Raw genomic sequence first — 22,699 nt, 5'->3', positions numbered from 1 at the left:
AGCAAGAATCACATGGCCGCTGTGACAGATGTCCTAACTCAACATTGCCTCATTGGCACTCACGCATTATCATTGAAGCATCTTGGTTGCCATACTTTCTTCGAACCCGGCGAATTGACTGGTGAAGATATTTACCTGGTCATGACCCCGGATTCATACCATAAGAAATATGTTGCCTAAACTCAAAATCACTGAGCTAGAAGCACATTTTTCATGTCAAAACACACTACACAACTTTGCATATACAAATTGAAGCTTTATTAAAAGTTATTGATCGGATTTTACATAAAAAGGAAACAGATTGAAAGCAAGAAAATAAAATATAGAGTAAATCAAGAAATTATAAAACAGAATAGTCAAAATCAAAGCAGTTTGCTGTTAGAAATCGCGCAAGCCGTCGAGGTTAGGGGCTCGTGGGCATACAGCGACTTTCGGTCGTCAACATTTTTGTTCGTTTTTGCTTTGTTGCCTTAGTTATTATTAGAAATAATGTGACTAATTAAGCGGGCAAGCGCCTTGCCAGATATCGCCATGTATCATCTTCGGTGTAATGCGTACCGCCTTCTTGTTCACCTGGACATTGCGTATGCAACCCTTGAAGGTTTTCTTCGTCTTCAAGCCCGGCGCCTTATTGAAGGCAATATGACCGCCCAAGAAGAGCGGACGATTTGTCTTTGTCGAAGTTGAACCATCTGAACCAACACCCGGATGCGTGCTGATGTAATCCACCGAAATTGTAATGACGAATTTCGATTTTACCGCTTGCACATTACGCCACTTGCCGTCACAATAACTACCGTTATCAGGTAATGTATAATTGGTGGTGACAATGTTTTTAGAGTCGGACTTTACGGTGAACACTAGACTATTGTCGATCAACTCCAGGATCATGTAGGCGTTTTTGCCATGCACAGAGAAGAGCAGACCATCCGGCTCGCGTGGGCGGATATCGAAATTGATGTTGAAATCAGTGCCGACGGTGAAGCGTTCGAAAAGCTTCACGTAGCTCGCCTGTTTGCTGAAGAAGAAACCTTGTTCGACTTCTGTCGAGCAGGGCACTGTGTGATATGCTTCCGGTTCCTTCTTCAGATTTACATCATTGAGCCGTAGGTCTTTCAGACAACCATTGTAGAAGGGTTGATCTTCTGCAACATAATCGATTCTGTCGAAAACTTCGGCCTCCCAGAGTTTCGGCACGCCGCCAAGGAAGAGTCCCATGCTTCGCACATTCAACTCATAACTATCATCCACCGTTTCAGTTACTGAATCCACTTCAATTTGATCGATGAAGAGGCTAATCGTATGGTGTTTGCGTGTTACTTTCACATTGTGCCATTCATCGTCGTTCACTTCCGCTTTGCTAGCGACATTCACCACCTGACCTCCAATTTGCACTTGATGATGCAATTTACCCTCCCACAGATAGATTACAATATAGTCGGATTGCTGTTTGATGCCCGCATAAAACAGCAAGCCGACGGGATAGGCAGTCTTGAAATTCAGACTAATATCGTATTGCTTGCGAAGCTTCGTTGGCGGCGATATTTCTAGACGCTGCTCGCGCAATGCGTAAAAGCGGTAGCCAGCGTCATCGTAATCGACATCGAAGTTTGGATTTGTGGGCAGTTTGCAGCGCGGATCTTCTGGCACATTTTGTGGCGGCAGCGGATGCACTGGGCCAGCTAATGGTTGCAACGGTTCTTCTGATTTCGATTCGGGTTCGGATTCAGGTTCTGTTATAGGCTTAATGCTTTCTTCTTGTTCCCTTTCCCGTTCCCGCTCTTTTTCCCGCTCTCTCTCTCGTTCTCGTTCGCGTTCTCGTTCGCGTTCTCGCTCTTGCTCTCTTTCTCGCTCTCGCTGTCGCTGCCGCTCCTGTTCCAATTCTTCTTCTCGTGTGTCAACGATTGGCGGACTCTGCGTAGGTGGCTCCTTCGTTGATTTTGTCGTAGTGCTAGCTGTTGTATCCACTACAGCTGGACGTGATGTCGTTGTAGTAGTAACCGGCGCGAAAGGCGCCAAGGGTACTGCAAAGTTACCCGGGTACTCTGGCTCAGGTAATAGCTCGTTCGCACCTTCTGGGAAGAACAATGGTATTGCTGCCACATCATAAGCTGTGGGGACCCAACATTAATTTTCTTTTCATACTATAAATTAAGCAACATGACTTACCTAAAATATCTGTTGGACAATTATTAATATTGCCTTTACGTTTCTCAGCGCTGTCGGCGAAATTGACTATCTCACCGTTGATGGTCACATCACTAATACAGCCCACAAAGTACGCCATGGTAGGCAGTGCATTTCGCACGGGTCTATAATTATCTGGTAATCCAGCGAAGAATATATCACCTGCTTGGATGTTTAGCGCTTCCGGTGTGTAGGGTAAACTAAAATGGAGAGCCCCAAAAAATTATTAAGTACGGTTTAGAATTGAGACTTACATCACTTTTTGCTTGTTATTATCCAAACAGTACTTACCGCTTATCTTCCGTATCGTCTATGGACAAACGTAACTGATCGCCGTCATGCTGCACGGTGACCACATGTTCCTCACCATCGTTCAACCGTTTCATATCCGACACAACCTCAGCGCCCATACTACGCAAGGTTAAATATCCATCGTTTAAGGTGAGACCTATATTCGCGCTCTGATCATGATTGGCGCCATAGAAGATCAGAGCATCGCGTTGACGGGTCTTGAACTTCAGATTAACATTCAACTTATTATTGGACGTGACATTGGCTTTACGCAAGAAACCATATTCGTTGGGTGGATACGCCAACACAGTCGAGAATTTCTTCGGGCAGCCAGGTTTAACGCCATGTGCGTGCACATTGTTTCCCAGATCCACCTTTGTACCCGAAATCGACACCTCATCAATGCAGCCATCAAAGTTATGCTCAGTAACCACCGAATGATTACGCTTGCCGGGGAAACCACCAAAGAACAGACGCTTAGGTATTGGATTGAATTCAGTGGGACCGGTTGGTAGGTCTTCTTGTGCCAACATCATGTCGTCTACCTTCAACTGACCACGCCTGCCATCACGTTCGGCTACTACACGATGCCATTTGTCGTCGTTGTAAAGATCTTGTGTACCCGCCGACATAACGTTATCGCCCAGTTTATAACGGAAGAACACTAATCCGTTCACAAGCTCCACCGACATAAATTGATCATTGCGTCCGTAGTAGAATAGCAAACCATCTTTGGAGTCTTTCGAAGCTTTGAAACTGAATTGTATACTGGAACGTGCACGCAGATTATATGGCGAGGCTTTGAGTGCTACATAGCCGTTGCCGTTAAAACGATAACCTGTAGGCGGTATCTCTTCGGTTAACAATTTATTACGCGGTTGTGCGCCTTGGTTGTTCTCCAAACCGAAAACAAAGTTCCACAAACCGGCATGTTCATCGCCTATTCGCAGATCTTCGATTTCACCCTCAAAGGCGTTGCTCTGTATGTCATGAGGAGGCGTAAAATCGGCTGGTGGTGGCAGACCGCCCACGAACAAGCGACTGTTTCGGTCAACATTAAACACATTATTGGCACCTAGCAATGGTTGTTCCTTCTTATGCTCCACCACAGTGCCATTCTCTAATTCTTCGCGTATGATCAGTTTTGCATTTGAACCAGTGCGGTCTACAATTGCCTGATACCAATTGCCGTCGGCAACGTATTTTTCATTTGTAATACGCTCAGGTCCATTGCCCACATCCATGGTCAAGATTGGATAGCCATTTACGATCTCCACTGCCATGAAGTCCTCATTGTCTTTATTGGCGGGTGTGCTGCCAGCCGACGAGGTTCTATTATGATTGCCCAAGTACATTAAGAAACCATTGGGTTTCTCGGTCTTAAAGTATGCTGAAGCTTTAGTTTTGGTAGCCAAAAGTGGCGTGGTCTCGGGTGTTTTCAGTTCCAAAACGGTGCCTGGCGAGAAGTGTACACCCACCTTAATAGCATTGGCAATTTGGCGTGCAGTTTCAATTTGTCGTTTCAAGTTCTCAATATCTTCGCCCAACAACTGGCCGATCTCTTCGACATTTGCCTGTTCTTGCTCGATAATTTGCGCCAATTCATTCAGCTGTGGTATGGTGTCTTCCACGGTGTCCAATTGCGAGCGCACTTGTGAAACATCTTTTGTCGTGGCATCGATATCTCTTGATATATTTCGCGCCTTCTCCAACTCCTTCTCGCTTTGCGCACCGACAGGACGCAATACGTCGAGGACATCTTCAATTATGTTCAGAGCTTCGGTAGCATTCTGATTGGCGTTATTCCATAGATCATGTTGCGTTTCCACTGGCAATTGTTGCAATGCAATATTTATCTCCTCCAGACGTTTCTCGGTATTTTTATTTAAATTCGAGATATTTTCTACTTTCGAAGCGGAAACGTTCAAGCGTGGCTCCAACTCACTTTGCACCTTATTCAAAGCACCACGCGCATTTTGTAATAACTCACCGGAGTCCTTGTCAGCGCGTCCAGCACGATCTTCGATGCCATCGGTGATCTCCGTGGCATTGCCGGCAGCGAATTTGGCTTCTTTAGTAAATTGTTGTGCTGAAGTAACTGCATCTACAATGCCACTGTAAGCGGTAGCCGCCTTTATGGCTGGCTCTGCATTAGCTGTCATGTGGGCGTATTGATCAGTGAGGTCGTGAGCGCGTGAGCTCAGTTCGTCAGCACGTCGTATAGCCTGTGCAGCCAATTCAGTTACCTCGCTGTTCTCCTTTTCCATCTCCGGGAAGTCCTCATCGACATTTTTATTTATATCTCTCAAATCGGAGAGTACATTCGAGAGCTTATTGATTCGCTTGTCGATATCAATTAGCGCCAAGTCAATATTCACAAAGTATTTGCCAGCTTCTTCAATATGCTTGTCAGCTTCCTTTTGTTGATCAGAAACAGTATCGAATTTGGAATTTTCAAAGGCGGCCTTATTCAAATTGTTCAAGCGTTCTACTATGATGGCGTTTTCTGTAGCATTGCCACTCCAGTAGTATAGGTCTTCGAGTTTGTCACTTAAATCCCCTATATCATCCTTCAGCAAGGTTAGAGCATCATTTTGATTCTTAATTGGCGCCACAAGTATATCAATCTCGGTATAGAGCTCATTAGATTTGTTCAAGACTTGTTGAGTGGGTTTAGTATCAATTGTCGTTTCATTCAGATCTTTTAATATGCGTTGCGCTTCCTCTAACGCGGCATCGATTTTTGTGCTTGCTGCCGTTTCAAGATTTTTTGAGAGGGCATCCACTGAATTTATAGCATCTTGGGCCGCTAAAGCACTCGCCTTGGCCTTTTCGCGCAAATCGGTTGCATTCACTATAAGTTCACTGGCAATTTGAGGGCTTTCTAGAGCATTGCTCAAACTAAAATTGACCTGTTTACCGTAAATCTTTGCGCCCGACTCTATTTCAGCGACCAAAGAGCGCGCCGGGTCCAAATTGATGCGTTTCGGGTCCAGATTTTGCACTTCTGGTGCGATTTTATCAGCCAATTCATCGTAGTAGTTCAATTTTTGACTGGTGAAAAAGGCTAACGCAACTGATTGGAACTCTTCCACCACTGGATCGATCTGGTAGCGCAGCCGATCGGTCACATCCAGCAGAGCATCGTGACAGGAGTCACATTGGAAGCAGCCTTCGTCCTTAATGAGCACCCAACGATTTGGACAAGCATCACAACGATCACCGATAACACCTGGTAAACATTCACATTGTCCCGTAAACGGATTACAGCCAAAGCCACGCGAATAACCCTGATTGCAACGACAAGGTTGGCATCCCTCATTTGTATAATTCCAATGATCCACAGCGCAGTGATCGCATTGACGGCCGGTCACACCTGGCTTGCAACTACATTTTCCAGTATGTTCATCGCACTGTGTCGAATTGGAGGCTACACCACAGTCGCAAGAACGGCAACCCAGTCCTGAGTCATAGCCATAATGATCCGGCTTACACTGGTCGCAACGCTCGCCGATCACATTGTCTTGACAACGACATTTACCCTCATAAGGATCACACTCGGATGTGCCCAACTCTTCGCAATCACAGCTTTGACAATTCTTCAAATTTACGGCGTCACCATAAAAGCCAGGTTTGCATAGGTTGCATGCCACGCCTGAGGTATTATTCAAGCACAGCAGACACTCACCGGTTATTGTATCACACGAACCCGGTTCGGCGGGATTGATATTACCCGAACATTCACAAGGCTTACAATAATCGCCTGCCTTTTCAGGCTCGCCATAGTAGCCATTAGCACACGCTTCACACCGCGGTCCTGTATATCCCGGTTTGCACTCACAATGTATCTCATCGCCAGATTCGGAGATCTCACAGCTAGTCGCAAAGTTATTGCTCTCATATGGCAGTGGACATGCACAAATCATGCAATCATGTGGTGAACCATATGTCGCATTACCATAGTAACCCTCCTCACAGAGCTCACAGTGTTCACCAGTCGTTGAATGTTGACAATCTTTGCAAATACCTGTCGCGCAATCACATGTTTGTGCGTGACCGTTGCACTCGCAAGGTATGCAGTAACCGCCATACGGACCGTTAGAGTCGCGATAATAACCCGGCGCACAATCTTCACAGGACAAACCGGTGTAACCAGGTGGACAGTTACAACGCTCTACGGGCAATAATTGATACTCGCCTATGTTATCTTCATCCTCATCGGCCAGCGTCAAATATGTATCAGATAAATATGAAATAAATGTTTGCTCCCAGTAATTGGCACGTATGAAGATCATCTGGAGATCGCGTAAGGCCATCATAAAGTCAGCACGTGTTACAGGTTTGCCATCGTGTGTTTGGAAATTGGACTCAACCATTTGTACACGATTTCTGAATGCCTGATTGCTCGAAGGTTGTTCATAACTTTGGTGTACCAATAAATGATTTTTACTCAGCAGAACTACATCGGGTGCGAGCAATGGCTTGCCGGATAAGCCGGTAGTGTAGTACAGTGAATAACTGAGCTCCCCACCATAAGCAGAGATGTGACTATTTTGATTCATTAGATAATCAAGTACGCCGAAATAGACAACTTCCTCAATCTCTACGTCATTAACCTCGTGGAATGAGAAATCTGCCTTCAGTGTGGTCTCATTTACCATTAGCTCGTCTTGTGGTATATCCCAAATTTGGAAATCAATAGTATTTTCACCAAAGTGCGCTGAATTCAAAGTGATATTTTTCAACAAGCTCAAATTGTAAATACGCAGGTAGGCACTCTCGCAACGTGTCGTCCGACCAAAGCAGAAACAAGACGTACAACCATCCGGATTGCTCTCCTGCAAGTTGTATGTGCCCTCTTGACACTGCTCACAGTCGCGACCCACAACGTTGCTCTTACAGAAACAACTGCCATCGACTTTATCGCAAATTTCCGCCAGAGTTCCAGCCGTATTACAGGTACAATGATCACAACGTGGAAAATCGTAGTAACCATTCGAACACATATCACAAGAACGACCCTCAATATGTTGACGACACTCGCACGAACCATTGAACATGTCACACTGTTGATTACCATTAGCAATACCCAAATAATTACAATTACAATCTTCACAGCCGATGATCTGATGGAAACCATAGGTATTGGGCACGCACTTTTCGCACATCTCGCCCATCACATTCGGCGGGCAAACGCATTCACCCGTGTTCGGTTCGCACATGGCAGTACTGGGACAGTCACAAGGCTTACATTCAGGGAAACCATAGAAACCGGTGCGACAAGCATTACACTGACGACCGATCACATTCGGCTTGCACTGACATTGACCGCCGAATGGATGACACTCAAAGCTGATGGAACCTTCGTAGTCACAGTTGCAAGGTAAAGCGCCAATATTGTGCTCGGATGTCAAAGAAAAAACGGCCTTCTTACAGAACTCGGATGCGTTGTGTGTGATGTGGAAGTGGTCTTGGCCACACTCCTTAATGAACTCCTTGGTCTGGTCGAACAATTCTTCCACGAGCAGATCATCGTTATACTGATTTATTGGCACAACTACTAAATAGTCCAGCCAGACTCCTTGTGGGCGTGAGTTCTGTGGGAGAGTAAAAATTACTATATATAAGAGTATTAAAAGAGTTGAGTTGCATACCGTTAACGTAAATTTAAAGTCATCTTCAATATCGAACCACCAATCTTCGCCGGTAGAATGTATAACACCACGACAGCCCGAACTGGATGGGCAATGGCTAATATCGAATTTGCCGCTGTATTGATTTTTGGCAGTGGTAAGCGTGTAGAGTACGTTGTATTTTGGATGATGCGGCTGATAGTATTTGACCAAAATAACATAGCGACCGGGTTCGCCTACCTTCGATCTGCAAATGAAATAAGGTTGTAAAATAGCAAAATATAAAAGAGTTATGCACGTCTTCCTCCACCCCGAGTATTTTTTGAAGTTCTCACTAATATATACCATATTATCTACTCACTCAATAACAATTGTGCTTGTATCTTCCTTATTATCCAAATATACCAGTTTAACACGTTCATCCAGCGCTGCATAAGGGGGTTTATTTTCGGCTATACGATCCTCATGATCGGTTTCGAATTCAATTTTCTTCGAATCGGGCACGGAACGGAATTTCGGTGCAGCACATTGATTATTGTGTGTGACACAGACCGGACTGGGTTCGATGTAATCTATGGACCACTTATCGACTGGAATAGCGGTAACAGATATTATTGGAACACGTCCAATGTCATCATAGTCAGTCTGGAGAGAAAGTTTGGTAAGGTTAAGTTATTATTATATTTCAATTTTCATAAAATACTTAACAAAAACGATAACCTACCGTAACAATGACCGGTTTTTGGTCATCCTTGGAAATGTAGAATGCTTTCTCGCGACTATAGTCATCGATTATTGGCGTGCGGCAAGCCATTGAGTAGAGACAGGGATACAAAGTTGTTGTACCATAATCCTTTTCATTATTACCCAAACTTAATTTGACGAAGAAGGGTTCGGGAAACTCGCGAGTACTGACATAATCGATAACAAATATGTAACGTCCACTGTGCGGTACATCGACCATGTAGTTCAATTGACGCTGTGTATCGCTGATGACGGGTATATCACCCACATGGCCAATAATGGCCAAATGTTCAGGATCGGCGTAGACTTCGGTAGGCATGTTGGGTTTATTATTAGCGCCAGTAATAAATGGCGTTGTGGATGGTTGGAAACTGTAAATTAAAACACATAATTAATTATATCTTTATGCGAAACTAGTTTATTTAACTCACTCATTGACGGAGGCATATTTATAATGACGACAAAGCTCCATATTGCCCAATTCGCAGGGATTCGTGATTTTACGTGTCAGAATGGAAGCCTCGTAGTAAGCTGCTGGCAGTAGCACGAAATAATCGAGCATAACGTTCTTGTTCGCCTTGGTTGTGAAGGTGTAACGAGAGCCTGGATCCAAAACAACTGGTGAGGGTTTATTGCCTTTCACACCAGACACTGTAACGAACTGCGGAGACGTCGTTGGGCGCAAGAGCGCTTTCACGCTAAAATATGTGAAATAAATACATAATATATATAGTATAAGACGGTAAGAATTCCTCAAGACTGTACACACCTCTGGTCCACTTCGAGTGGATTTTCCGATTGTATGAGTATGCTCGCCGTAACATTGGATGGGTTTTGGTTCACATAACGTATTACAATGCGATACAGCGAGGACTTTTTCACCATAAACTCATTACGTACTTCATTTTGTATATCATTGAAGACGGCATAACCTTTGCTGCTGAAGCCGGGGAATACATTCTCGTCGTATTGATAGCGCACCTGCGCACCCGATGGTTGTGAGCCTTCCTCGTATTCATATTGGAATTGATGTAATGTGGGGAAGTAGTGTGTTGTCAGTGGTTGTGTGCAACCACGTCCCGTTACACGTGGATGACACTTGCATTGACCTGAGGACTTGTCACACTCGCTGTGCTCCGAACCGCCCACATCACAACTACAGTCCTTACAACCAAACAGCGATGAGCCGTCCAAATCATAAGTACCGTCTTTACATTCCCTGCAAGTGCGTCCTTGTGTATGTGGCTTACATGTACATTGGCCCGTCTTCGAGAGGCACGTATCCAATGCAGCAATAGTACCATCGGTCCAACAATCACACACTTCGCAACCGTCCGGATTGCTGATATTCAAGTTCCAATAGAGCGGCTTACATTCATTACAAATGCGGCCCGTGACGCGTTCCTTACATTGACACAACTCACCGACCGGCACTGAACCGCAGCCGGCAAACTTGTCAATAACACCTGCGGGATCACAATTGCAATCCTCACAACTGGGGAAGTTGTAAAAGCCGTCTTTGCAGGAGTCACACAGTTTACCGCCAAAGTTCGGGTAACACGAACATTGTCCGTCCGAATTACATGTGACACCCTCCGAACCGTGTACGTCGCAATTGCAAGCTGTTGTGAATTTGATATACATAAATGTCATACTAAGTTATTTAAGTGCGCGCTCCAAAAATACTTACGCAAACACTCCGGATAGCTGTAGTAACCGGCGCTGCAAAGCGTACATTGTTTGCCAGCGAAGTTGGGTAGACAGTTACATTTGCCCGTATTGTCGCAGGTGATGGCCGTGCTGCCTTGTGTAGAGCAGTTGCAAGGCTTGCAAGCGGGATAGTCATAGAAGCCAGGAAGACACATGTCACAACGTGGACCGCCGAATCCTTCGCGGCAAATACATTGACCCGATTCTTTATTACAGATTTCCGCTTCTGTGCCTTGTATGTCGCAATCGCAGTCTGGTTAAGAAAAAGAAAATAGAATACCACTTTTAAAGAAGTTGTTGTTGTCACGGCAGAAGACATCATTTGGAGGAGTACTGCCAATTTGAGAGTCCTTGGGCGAATAAAAATCCGTAGATCCAAGGACCAACAGTCATGGGAACGGTTTAACAAGCAATTTAAAGTAGTCTACACTTTTCCTCTAAACCATCTTTTCAAGGCACCCCAATATTTTTTAGATAGTAAATCGAACAAATCCCTGTATTGTCAATATTTCTGCCCGCCCCAAGGCTGTCTTTGTTGGTCTCATGTATTGACTTTGTATAATGTCCAATACTCACATTGACACTTGGGATAATTGTAGTAGCCGTCCTTGCAATGCTCACACCGTTCTCCACCAAAGCTGCTCAGACATTTGCACTGTCCACTTTCCACATCACAGTCATTACTGATCGATCCGATCTTATTGCACTGGCAAGCTAAGAATGTATTAATAATTAAAAAAAAAAAAACTTGACCTAGAAAACGGGTTCCGCACCTTTGCACTCCGGGAAGGCGTAGAAACCTTCAGCGCACTGCTTACAATAATGACCAGCGAAGTTGATCTTGCACGGACATTCACCGTTGATCGCCTCACAGTGATAACCATCGGTACCATTCAAGTTACACTCGCACTCACGGCAGTTCGGATAGCCATAATAACCATAGGCGCAAGAGTCACAGTTTGGCGGTTGGAACGCCTTGCGGCATTCGCAACGACCAGTACCCTCCTCGCAGTGGCCGGTATAGTAGACATCATCGCAGTTGCAAGCTACAATTCAAGTTTTTTAGTGCGAATATGGTCCAAAATATAAGAGGCTATGTCACAGCATGACTCTCTCTACTTACGTTGACAGACGTCGGTCTCGTTCCAGGATTTGTTGAACGGACGATAGAATTTGCCCTTACATTTGTTGCAATTGATGCCCTCTGTATTGTGTTGGCAATTCTTACAAACGCCACCGCCATCGTAGCGTCCGTGAATGTCCAGCGATAAGCCTTTGCGATCGATCTCCTCATCGTAGTCGCATGCGTTTGTGTGACCGTGACAGTTGCAAGCTACATTAAAAAATATAAGATTCATGACCAATTTTCCTTCAAAATCTTTTCCCACTTACGTTCGCATTCGAAAGGACGAGCATTGGTGTTCTGACGCCATTTCTTCTGCTCGAAGCCCGGACAACATTCGTTACATTGTATGCCGCAAGTGCGATGCTGGCAACGACATGCCAAAATACGCACTGGACTTTTCGGGTCTTTTACATCGCAAGTGTCCGCATGACCATTGCACATACAACGACCGCCAATCGAGATATCTTTTATGGAGTAGAAGTAACGACGTGTAACTGTCGGATCCTGTCGTGCTACCGACATCAAATGGCCGAGTAAATTCTTCGTACGTAGCAAGCGTATGCGCACATTTGTGGCGCGTGTCCACTCTTGCAACACAGTTGAGTTAAAGTAGTTCGAGGCCGAGGGACGATCATTCAACAACATGACTGGTATTTCACCATTCTCCAGTGGCACAATACGCGAGAACTCAGTTGAGCAGATGACATCGTCATCTCGTGTGATGGGCTTGTAGGAATCCTTGCCGAAGTAGGTGATGCAATCGTGCACCGAATCGGAGAAATGCATCCACGGGGTCCATGACTTACCATAATCGGTAGATTTCTCCAATGTCCAAAGACCAGGACGTGGCGAGTTACCCATACGAATGAAAAGATAGGCCACGTGGAATTCCTGTTGACAAAGAATTCAAAAAATAAAGTATGTGTATATACAAAAATGAAGTTGAGTAGATTAGTTGCTGTATGCATTCGTGGTCATATCCGGCGGCAACAAAGCAACTGATGTACACAATTGAACAAGATCGCCAATCAAACTGCATACTTCCAGGCGAAAGTCTTCGTTTTGCTCGCTATTATGCGCTACGTTCGGTCAAGCCATCAAGCTTGTGGAATTCATAATAAACCAGTATTTAAAAAATTGTTTAAAATATTTAAGTTTTTTAAAAAGAAATCCGGACAAGAATTAAATCTTCGATAAAATCGAAAATTACAATTATATAATTCTCCTAATAGTGACAATAGCTCTTCAGGAAAGCAGAAGCCCGACCATGTCACAGAGCTTTGAATAAAATCAAAGTAAGTCCATCTTAAYTCTGAAACCAGGAAATACCACAAAATATATGGTAAACAATTAAAAATTCAATCTCTTGTATATTCCATCTAATTTTTTTTTTTTTTTTTTTTKATTATATATGGAAGTAAATAGCATATGCTACTCACACAGCCACAAATGACAATATTCATGGCTGCGTCAAAAATCTTTTTTGTTGTCCGCATGCCCATAACCATTTAAATTCTTTAAATTAATTTGCGAGAAGCAAATCAACTGTAAATATATATAAACTTGTGTTTGCTATAACCCATCAGTGCAAACTTGAGCAAATAGATAATAACACTTATGAAACATTCGTAAGTCTGATTGCATTGAAAGAGGTACAGTTCGTAACTAGTTACTGCCTCTATTCAGAAAAATATAATCTTTCCAACTGATAATGGATTGTTATAGATAAATTGCAGCACTTTTTACTATTCTCAGTCTTTAAGATCATGCGCGCTAGAAAAAACTTAACGAGTCTGAAGAGGTAATAAACCAGCCTGAGACCCACTTTGAAGAAATTTATATAGTACTTTAAAAATTGTATCGAAAAAATTGAAGAAGATCGCTCTAACCCCCATCTATTAGATATACGATGGAAATTTTGCCGAAAATTTATAAAAATACGAACTGTCAGCCGAATGTTAAATTCGTGGAAATGTACAACTAAATTTTTAGCATCTCCAAAATAGATGGTAAGCACATCAAGCAGCCGATTTTCCGATATTTGCATGAGATGAATAACTTGAAGAAGTTATGCACATGGCATACATATGTATGTGTGTATGTATATATGTAAGTAAATCCAGTAACAGTAAATCGTGCAGTGGTATTTAGAGTGGATCGACGAAACTGGGCCAAGAAAAACATTATCAGCTAAGTGTGAGTACAAAATTTTGAACAAAGAATATAGAGAAAGAGAATACAGAAACATACATACACAAAATATACTCGCAAATGAATGGAAAGTACTCCTTTATTAATAAAAATGATAWTATATAAAGTAATATCAACAAACAAACATTAGCTATACATACATATTTAATTAGCAAAAGTTTTGAGAAAAGCTAATCAAACAAGCATCCGGCAAAAATCAAAACGACTTGCGTAATGAAGTAGTAATCGGTCGGTACGCCATTTATGTATCCTTTGCTCTTTGTGCGATACCGTATCAAATACAAATTTTTTATAAAGCCAGAGTAAATTTAAGGAGTCGAATTCGACACTACAGATTCTGTGAGTATCTGATACAAGGCATAGAAGAAAGTTTTGTTTCACAGATTTTTGGGAATTCTCAATGTAGTGCATAAGTCAAATATCAAATATTAGATGCAAGAAGTTGTTTTTAAGCGAAAGTATTTATTTATTGTTTGTACATGTGCGATAAGAGAGCTTCGATACTAAACGGTTTCCATAATATTATTCGGCGAGCAAAGAATAGTTTCTCCACCAAAGGAATACAGTAAAACAAGAAGGTAAAATGTTAGGAGAGATATTAAAGCAATATTTCACTGTGGTTGAAGGCAGTCTGGCTCACTAGCTAGTATAAATTGTTCGATTCGACACTTTCAAACGAGAATTCTCCAATGTGGTGAGTAAAACTTAGCAAATTGTAAATTAATGATACATTAAAGTTACCGATAAGCCTAATGTGGAAATTGCAAGAATATTAAGACTAGACATTGCATACTTAGATGTACTTACATATGTATGTATGTTTATACCTTGAACTAGAAAACTGCAATGACTTCATTTCAGTTTATGCAAATAAAGCATTTGCGTTCCAGTCACGTATCATATACACACATACATATGTACATACATCCATCCACACATGTTAATGTTCCTTTAATTTCTATTTAGCCATACATACATACGAGAATGTACATGTATGTACAAGGTACATGGTATCCAAATATTCTACGGATTTTTCTAAATATTTCTGGCGGTGTGTATATTTAATTTTTGTAGCGCCAAATAAGCTTGACGCACTCTAACTTCACACACAATTCATTTCAATAAACAAATAATTGTCTGCTGTACTCAGCCAGTCTGCTTGTTTTAGCAGCCAAAGCTTGACGGCAGAATGAAATAAGAATTAGAAAACGATGAGATCACTGGCACACTCCAGTCGAACAGTGACACTGACCAAACCGATCCAGCTACTCAGCGCTAAAAACAATAATAGAATATGAATAAGAAGCTAATAAAATTGCACATAAAGGGTGCATATTTAGGTCAATCATTTAAATTTTTTTAATTTTCAAGTTGTGTTGATTTAATATTTTGAATTTCTTTAGTGCTAAGGTAAGAATCTGGTTGCTATATGTAACTAAAAAGCATCAATTAAAATATTCTAAAAACTAGTAAATTGTGAGCGAAAATTAAAACTAAAATTGTTCGAAATTATTATCAAACTTTCTGCCCCGACAAATTCTTCAAGTGACGCGATTACGTGATAACTAATCATTAATAAATTTTTCCAAAGAACGTTTTATAAATCCTAAATAACACCCTTTATACCAAATATACATAGACACTTACAAAATTATATGCAAAGTAAACAAATTTTAGATATTATATTAAGCATGAGCAATCAGCATAATATTATATATATGTATATACATGCTTATGCCCCTAAACATACACTTTGTCACATATAAGTATGAACGTAGCCATATATATTTTCCGTATATAGTATGTATGTATACACATTCGCGTATATAAAGCTTCCATTAGAGCTTGTTGTGGAAAGTATTTTTAATGCTGAAAGCTACTCAAGTGCTCTGTAAGCATTTTTCGCATATCCGATTGCAAAAATGGCGATTAGTGAACAAACACAAAAAATTAAACATAAAAAAAATGGAACAAAACCCAAAAATAAACACGCTCTCAGGCAATTGAGCAGAGCGTTTTGCCTTTTTTTATTTTTGCAGCAATTAAAATGAGCCATAAAGATATGCATTTAGCCTGTTAATTCTTCATTTGATCTGAGCTGGATCGTCATCAAAGCTGTTGCATGAGATAAGCACTGCCGCAAGCCTTTGGCGGATGTGTAGCGAAGTGCATGCGCACACATACACACATATGTATGAAAGCTATGCCAGTCCATCTGAGAACATGTTTACATTAATGAATATGTGCATAAATATGTGTGCGTGTGTGTGTGTGTGAGTGTGTTTCCGCACTTCAATGCTAATAACCGCTTGTGTTGGCGTTAAAAAGTATTTTATATCATACATTCTGCTATCTTGTTGCCGTTTAACGCGTCTGTGGCATGCCACATGATCACTGTTGAGTCTAGTTGGAATGCACAAATATTTACATACGGTTGCATGTAGCGTTATGTTGTCTTGGATGGTCCCCACTGGGAAAATAACAAAATTTGTGAGCTAATATTTCTTCACTTAAAGTTCAAAGAGTTAAAGGGTGAAACCAACACTTTTATTTTGCCTAATACCACCACAATTTTTACAAATTAATTCGAATCAAGTTTTTATTAAAACAAAACTAAATACGATCTACAAGCCTTATATAAACAAATTTAAAAACTCCATTCTTGGACTTAGGCACGGAATATTTTCAGTTATTAAATGGCGCCATCAAGAATTCTCAGGAATGAAGTTCAAATAAACGTTTGTAATATTAATTTCTTACTGGGTATGTGGACAATTTTTATTATTTACACTATAAAACATAAAATATTACATTTAATGCGTTCATTAAGAAAAGTACGATAAAAAGTGCAAGAAGTGTGAAAATGCGTTGACTCAAGAGTTTTCTTCGTCAGATTTGTCTTCCTTTGACTGTTACCTATACACGGAACTGCAATATTCGGTAAACCTATCTAGGAAAATCTTGAGAGAAAATGAACTCAAAAGAAAATAATTGTATCAAAAATTTCCAAATCATTAATTTTTTATCAATTCACAATCTGACTTCTTCCGAGTTTTCAGCCAAAAATGGCTCGAGAGCATACTTGATTATTAGTATTAACGATCCTAGGTATGACTTCTGCTTGTATTTATAGCAAAAAAAATTTTTAATTGACTTATATGTAATTTATTTTTGTTGCATAGTGTACATATACAACACAAAAAACAGTAAGTTTAGTTGAGAGTTTAAGGCGTTGATCAAAATATACATAAGCACATCCACATATACTTTCATATAATGTTTCATTAATTTTGCCTGGCGACAGTGACCAAGGCTCGCAAGACCCGCGATAACGGACAAACTTATGGTCATTAATTTAAGTAATCACATTTGTGTGCGTGTTAGTGACCAAATGTTGATACCATACCATACATAGCAAACCATAAATAGCAATTATAAATGCTCGTTTAAATCTGATTGCTTCTATATGTTTGTGCAATTCAAAATGTGCTTTTGAAAGGATATCCGCTATTCCGCCATTCTTTAAACACAAGCAAAATCACATGTGCTTGAATGGCATTGTATTGGGAAACTTCTGCTTTTGAGCTTCTTACGATATAAGATTTTTAAAACCAACAAGTAAATAGAAAATATGCCGAAAACTGGTCACTAAATATATTTTCTAAAAGTAAATATTTTATTTGATGCTCTTGAATTAATGATCATTACCGAAATTTGGTTGAGAAAGAAGTCCAGTCCCTCAAACATAAGGAAAGAAGTCAATTTAAATGTTAGGAAATCAAAATATATAGTTAAAGTTTGCAGAAGCAATCAAAAGTAAAGATTTTTTTGGTTGAAAAACGTTTTCTTTACTGACGAAAGAAAATTTTACGTGTTTTGGTCGGATGGAAAAACATATCATTAGTAGAAGCTTAATGTGGAGCTAGAACTGAGGAATCTGAGGCTAACTGTCATACGTGACAGAGCTTCAGTTGTGATATGGAACTAATTTTCTGAAACCGGATCACTACATTAAATTGAAGGGATAATGGGTCAAAATGCTTAAGGTAATATTTTAAAATCAAAGCATAAATCAACTTTCCCTCATTGCTGACTGTAGGTTCAGTTAAATGCATAGAAGTATCTTTAAAAGCGAAGCTACATACATACGTGTGTGAAGTACTTATATAAACGTCTCTAAAGACACTTGCAAGAACTTCAACTTTAAATCGACTCAGTAATACTCTAATATTGATTAAACAAAGCCACATTTTTCTAATCCAACTCAGAGCTAACAATTTATTATAAACTATTGACCTCTTCTGAAACAAGAACTAGCTGATAAGAAGAGTCTAAATGCCTGCAATGAGTTCAGCTCTTGTTGATACAGAGACGCACATTTATTACATATGCGTATAACTGTATGTGCGTTTGAAAGTTGAAAGATTTCATTGCTTATCAACTGGCACTTCCTTCGACAGAAACCACTCGACTTGAGAAGCTTATAAGACTTCATTTAAACACCACATTCGTGTGAGTAAATAGGACAGATTTAAATGTGGCATACACAATGCTTTAAAAGAACGCAAAACAGAAAGTGCCATGTATAGACCCACATATACACATACACACATGGGTATATTAGTTGATTATTAGAGCCATGTAGGAAAAATATGAAATGAAATAATTTCATATTCTTAATAGAATGCTTGAAGTATCATTATAATGGAACTATGAGGAACAACTCGACTTGAAATTGGTCTTGGACATTTGGTGCTTGACATTCTTAGCTGACTTTGTAAAAATGGGCGAAATTGGACAACAATTGCGTCTTTAATCTTTAATATGGATATCTTTAATGTAAAAGCCTCTATTCATATAGAGAAACTTTGGTAAGTGAAAACCCCTTGCTGTAATTTAGTAATTTCGGAATCCTATACAGCCTTAATCCTCAGTAGTCATGACTCTGTTAAATTATTCATGAAAGGTAAACTATCTCTATGTGATCGAATCAAAATTATAGGAGAATTGAATTGGATGGGTTTTAAATATTTATAAAGAAGTTATTCACAGCTGCTTAGGTATATCTGTCCATATTTATTTTGTATGAGCTAACTGAGTCTACTTTCCAAAACACTCATCTATAATCACACGATTTTCCTATCTGCAGATTCATATCCGATCAGCCTTCCATACCTTAACATTGAATAAATACGATTTGAGTTTCCTAAGAGGAATCCACAAGATTGTGGCAAACAACAAAGTCGAAGCAAGCATAACGGAAGCGTGTTGGTGTGCGTAAACTTGTATTAGTATAACTTCTGCTTATCACAATCTGGCGGAGAAGTCAGCACAATGAACTTATTTAATGTATTTCTTCTTTTCGTTAAGCACCAAATATTTTAAAATCTTAAAATAAAATAAAAATGTGTGTTTGGAGGGAAGTTTCAGCCTTTTACTGAGCCGAGTTGATAAACTCAATATTTAAACTTTGTCTAAAGCATTTGATATCTCAATAAAAGAACTACTTTTGGACACCAAACTCAAAGTCTTGTATGAAAGCAAACGCGGTACTGGCATTTTTTGCACTCATTACAACTTTTTTCCACAAATTTTGCTTTCTCAGCAGGTTTTCACTACCTTCTACCAGGAAAATACACAAACAAACACGTATCTATATGTTTGTATGCTTTATATCTTGAAGATGCACCTTCAAATCAAGTTACTCCGTTTCTTGTGACAGTCTGACATTTAATCACCGAGCAGAACAGGCCACAGCAGACCGGTAAGTTTGCGGACCAGCGCACAAGTTAACGGAAATTCGATGCGTCTGTGGCGAGCGTTAAGCATTTTGTTATCTACTCCACGCACACTTTGACTTTTTTCATAAGTTTATGCTTAAAATGCATTTATTTTGACTTGACTTCACTTTCTGCTTTCTTGTGGTCCTTTAGAACTTGACTTCTGGCGTTGACGTTAAAAAATGATAATGAAGTAAATAAAAGTATAAAAGTGTTTTTGTCGGTATGGAAAAAGGTCAGCCCAAAGCAGAACCAGAAAATGGTCTAATTTTTATTACCCGCCTATACGGGTTGCGTAGCACTCGCTATAGGCCACATGCATGGCACATATGGCCAGCCCGTGTTCTCTACACACATACAAGCATATATTTTGGAGAAATCATTACCATCAGCCACCTCAACGTTTAGCCACAGCATATTCCACATTCTTAAGCGGCTTACACGGCTTTTTATGTACTGGCTGCTGTCTTGCAACGCGCCATCAGGGTTGCATCTTTTCTTATTCCCTACACCTTTTATTTGTTATTTTGATTTTATCGTGATTTTTTCCTCGTGGCTTTGTCAGCTCGTCGCGTGCGTGATTATGCATTTCAAATGAGCACCATGAATATCAAAATGTTTGCCTTTTTTCACTATTTGAGAAGATATTCAATTTTTTTTTTTTTTTTTCATTGTCTCTTCTCTACCACATTGTGGTTTTGTTGTTGCCACAATGTGCTTTATTTACAATGTGTGTTTTGCTGCAATCACTTACCTGTCCGAAATCGATGGTCAGATTGACTTCATTGTATTTCATGCCACGGGAGAGTGGAGGACTCTGCCACCATGCCTCGGTGCCGTCAATAGCGTACTCGGCAGCATGATTCTTTTCGGGTATACTTGGATCACAATAGTCGCAAACCTGAAATAGACGATAAAATCAAATATTGTTTAAGGTTTTGTATAGGCTCGGGGATTCATAGTCGGACTATAAGAGATATATTGAATTCCTACAAGTAAAATATTTTTACTTAAAAGGTAACGCCGAAGACCGTATAAGTATAAGTGTGTATATAGAGATCAGCGTGACGAGCTGGCACGATTTAGTTCTTCGTCCGACTACACGAGGGACTAGCCTCAGTTTTTGAGATATCGTCCTGAACCGCCAATATCGGATCCTCATAGCATATACATAGCTGTCATACAAACTACCTCGTATGGAAAAGTTTTTATACTATATGACCGGGTATCAACACGAAATTTGCAATAATCAAGGCATTGCAATAATCTCAAAATAAATTATTCAGAACGGACCACTAAGCACTTATATAGCAACTAATATGTTGGAATTTAATAATAAAAAATTTAATTCTTTATCTTTTGTGACGTCAAAATTTAAAAGAAATATATATAAGTATATTATTTGTCTATCTACTGGGGGCGAATTTAAATTTTTAATAAACTTTTCCGAGAGATTGATGTCAATTCAACCTAAATACATTTTTACACCTATTTTCGAACTATTTCTCATCGAATCCATCTAATTTGATTATTTTCCTGATTGTCCAGGAATTTTGCCCATCTTCACACCTTCTTTTCGTCTCACAACTTTAGTATTGGAATTTCTTAACATTATTTCTTCATAAAAAAATGAATTCTATATATTTTTTGACTTTAAAAATGTAAATTAAAGCAATATTATATTTTTTTTAATCTGCTGGGAACAGTTTTGCTTTTAACTCTAAATAATTTTTCCAGCAGATGTGCACAAGATACATAAAATTTTTTGTATTTTGAACAAAAATAGTCTGGAAATAATTTTTGAGTCCAACACATGTTAGTAATATGTGTGTTTGATATTTGCTCTCCGATTTTTTCAACTTTTTATACGCTCGAGTAGAGATTTTTGCTGCTAGCAAACGGCTTAGACAAACAAAAGCGCAAAATTCAATTTGCTCAGCCATTAGATCAGCAGCAACTAAGTAAAATAAAAAATTAAATCAACACGCAAATGCGCTCATCAAGATAAATAACAGCCAAGTATGTAAATGTTACATACACGAGCTATATATTAAGCAACTAAACTAAGAAAAATTTGATAATTTTGTGGCTCGAAAAAATCTAATATATAGAAAAAACTAACAATTATTCAACAAAATAGCTATTTTTTATTAAAAAAAAAATAGTTTTCTAATTGTTTATATATTTTAAATACATTTTTATAACACACTATATTTCCATCAGACATCCCTAACACCACTTCCGGTCTAAAAATTCTAACCAAAAACATTTACAAATACATGCGAACGGTTCAAATCAATCAATTACAGCTATAAATCACAGAAATTCATTACATCTCCCTCTCTCTCTCTCTCTCTATTCCTCTCATCCTTACCTGCCCTTGAATAACCGAATAATCGATGTGATCATTCTCCGTATTAGCGCCCACCAATTTACAATACAATTCCGGTCCATCAGTGCCGACACCGCAAGTGGCCGACGCATAGATCTGACGTCCTGTAGCCAAATTGAAGTACGGTGGTGTGAGTTCAGCCAACACCAGGCTGCCACAGCAAGCGACGAGCAGTGCACCGAAAAGTGCCACACCCACGCTGCCGCCGCTACGCCACCATTGTGGCTGTGCCATATTACAATTCAATATATAATCGTTTTATTGTTGTTGCTAAATTAATCCTTTCGTTGAGATGGTTGCGCCAACGCACACACACACACACAAATACCGCTAAGCGGAAGTCCTTTCTTTAAGGCACAAATTAATTCGATTCCTTTTCTAGTGCTCTCAGGCAATTTCACTTTTTAGACATTTTTTCTAGCACAATTTTTTCACTTTTCACTTTTTTTCTTTCTTCACTATTCACTTTATTTATTGGAGCCCATCCATTTATCCAACCGTCTGGATGGCCCTTCCGCGAGCAACTGAATTCAAATTTCAAAAATTGTTTCCTTCTGACTTCGGCGTGGAGTCAATCGGCGACGGCCAAACGATCGTGTAGATCAGTTCGTATGCGTTTATGTGT

The 22,699-nt window shown here is 40.0% G+C and overlaps 1 protein-coding gene across 1 annotated transcript; it reads right to left on the bottom strand.

Moving 5' to 3' along the window:
• Positions 1-235: 235 nt before the first annotated feature.
• LOC108969623 (laminin subunit alpha) lies at positions 236-22,584 on the bottom strand. The gene is made up of 15 exons (XM_018934453.1): positions 22,057-22,584; positions 20,437-20,583; positions 11,958-12,582; positions 11,689-11,898; positions 11,339-11,611; positions 11,142-11,279; positions 10,546-10,818; positions 9,625-10,477; positions 9,287-9,553; positions 8,836-9,226; positions 8,473-8,756; positions 8,133-8,358; positions 2,479-8,075; positions 2,170-2,387; positions 236-2,111 (listed from the first exon to the last, which is right to left on the bottom strand). The coding sequence occupies exons 1-15, from the start codon at positions 22,306-22,308 to the stop codon at positions 496-498; spliced, it is 11,370 nt and encodes a 3,789-aa protein (XP_018789998.1). The 5' UTR covers positions 22,309-22,584; the 3' UTR covers positions 236-495.
• Positions 22,585-22,699: the final 115 nt, after the last annotated feature.

The sequence above is a fragment of the Bactrocera latifrons genome, unplaced genomic scaffold, assembly GCF_001853355.1.
Source record: "Bactrocera latifrons isolate USDA-ARS-PBARC rearing strain unplaced genomic scaffold, ASM185335v1 scaffold_26, whole genome shotgun sequence".
NCBI classification, from domain to species: domain Eukaryota; kingdom Metazoa; phylum Arthropoda; class Insecta; order Diptera; family Tephritidae; genus Bactrocera; species Bactrocera latifrons.
The sequence above is the reverse complement of the archived record's forward strand: the minus strand, read 5'-3'. Positions and strand labels throughout refer to the sequence as shown.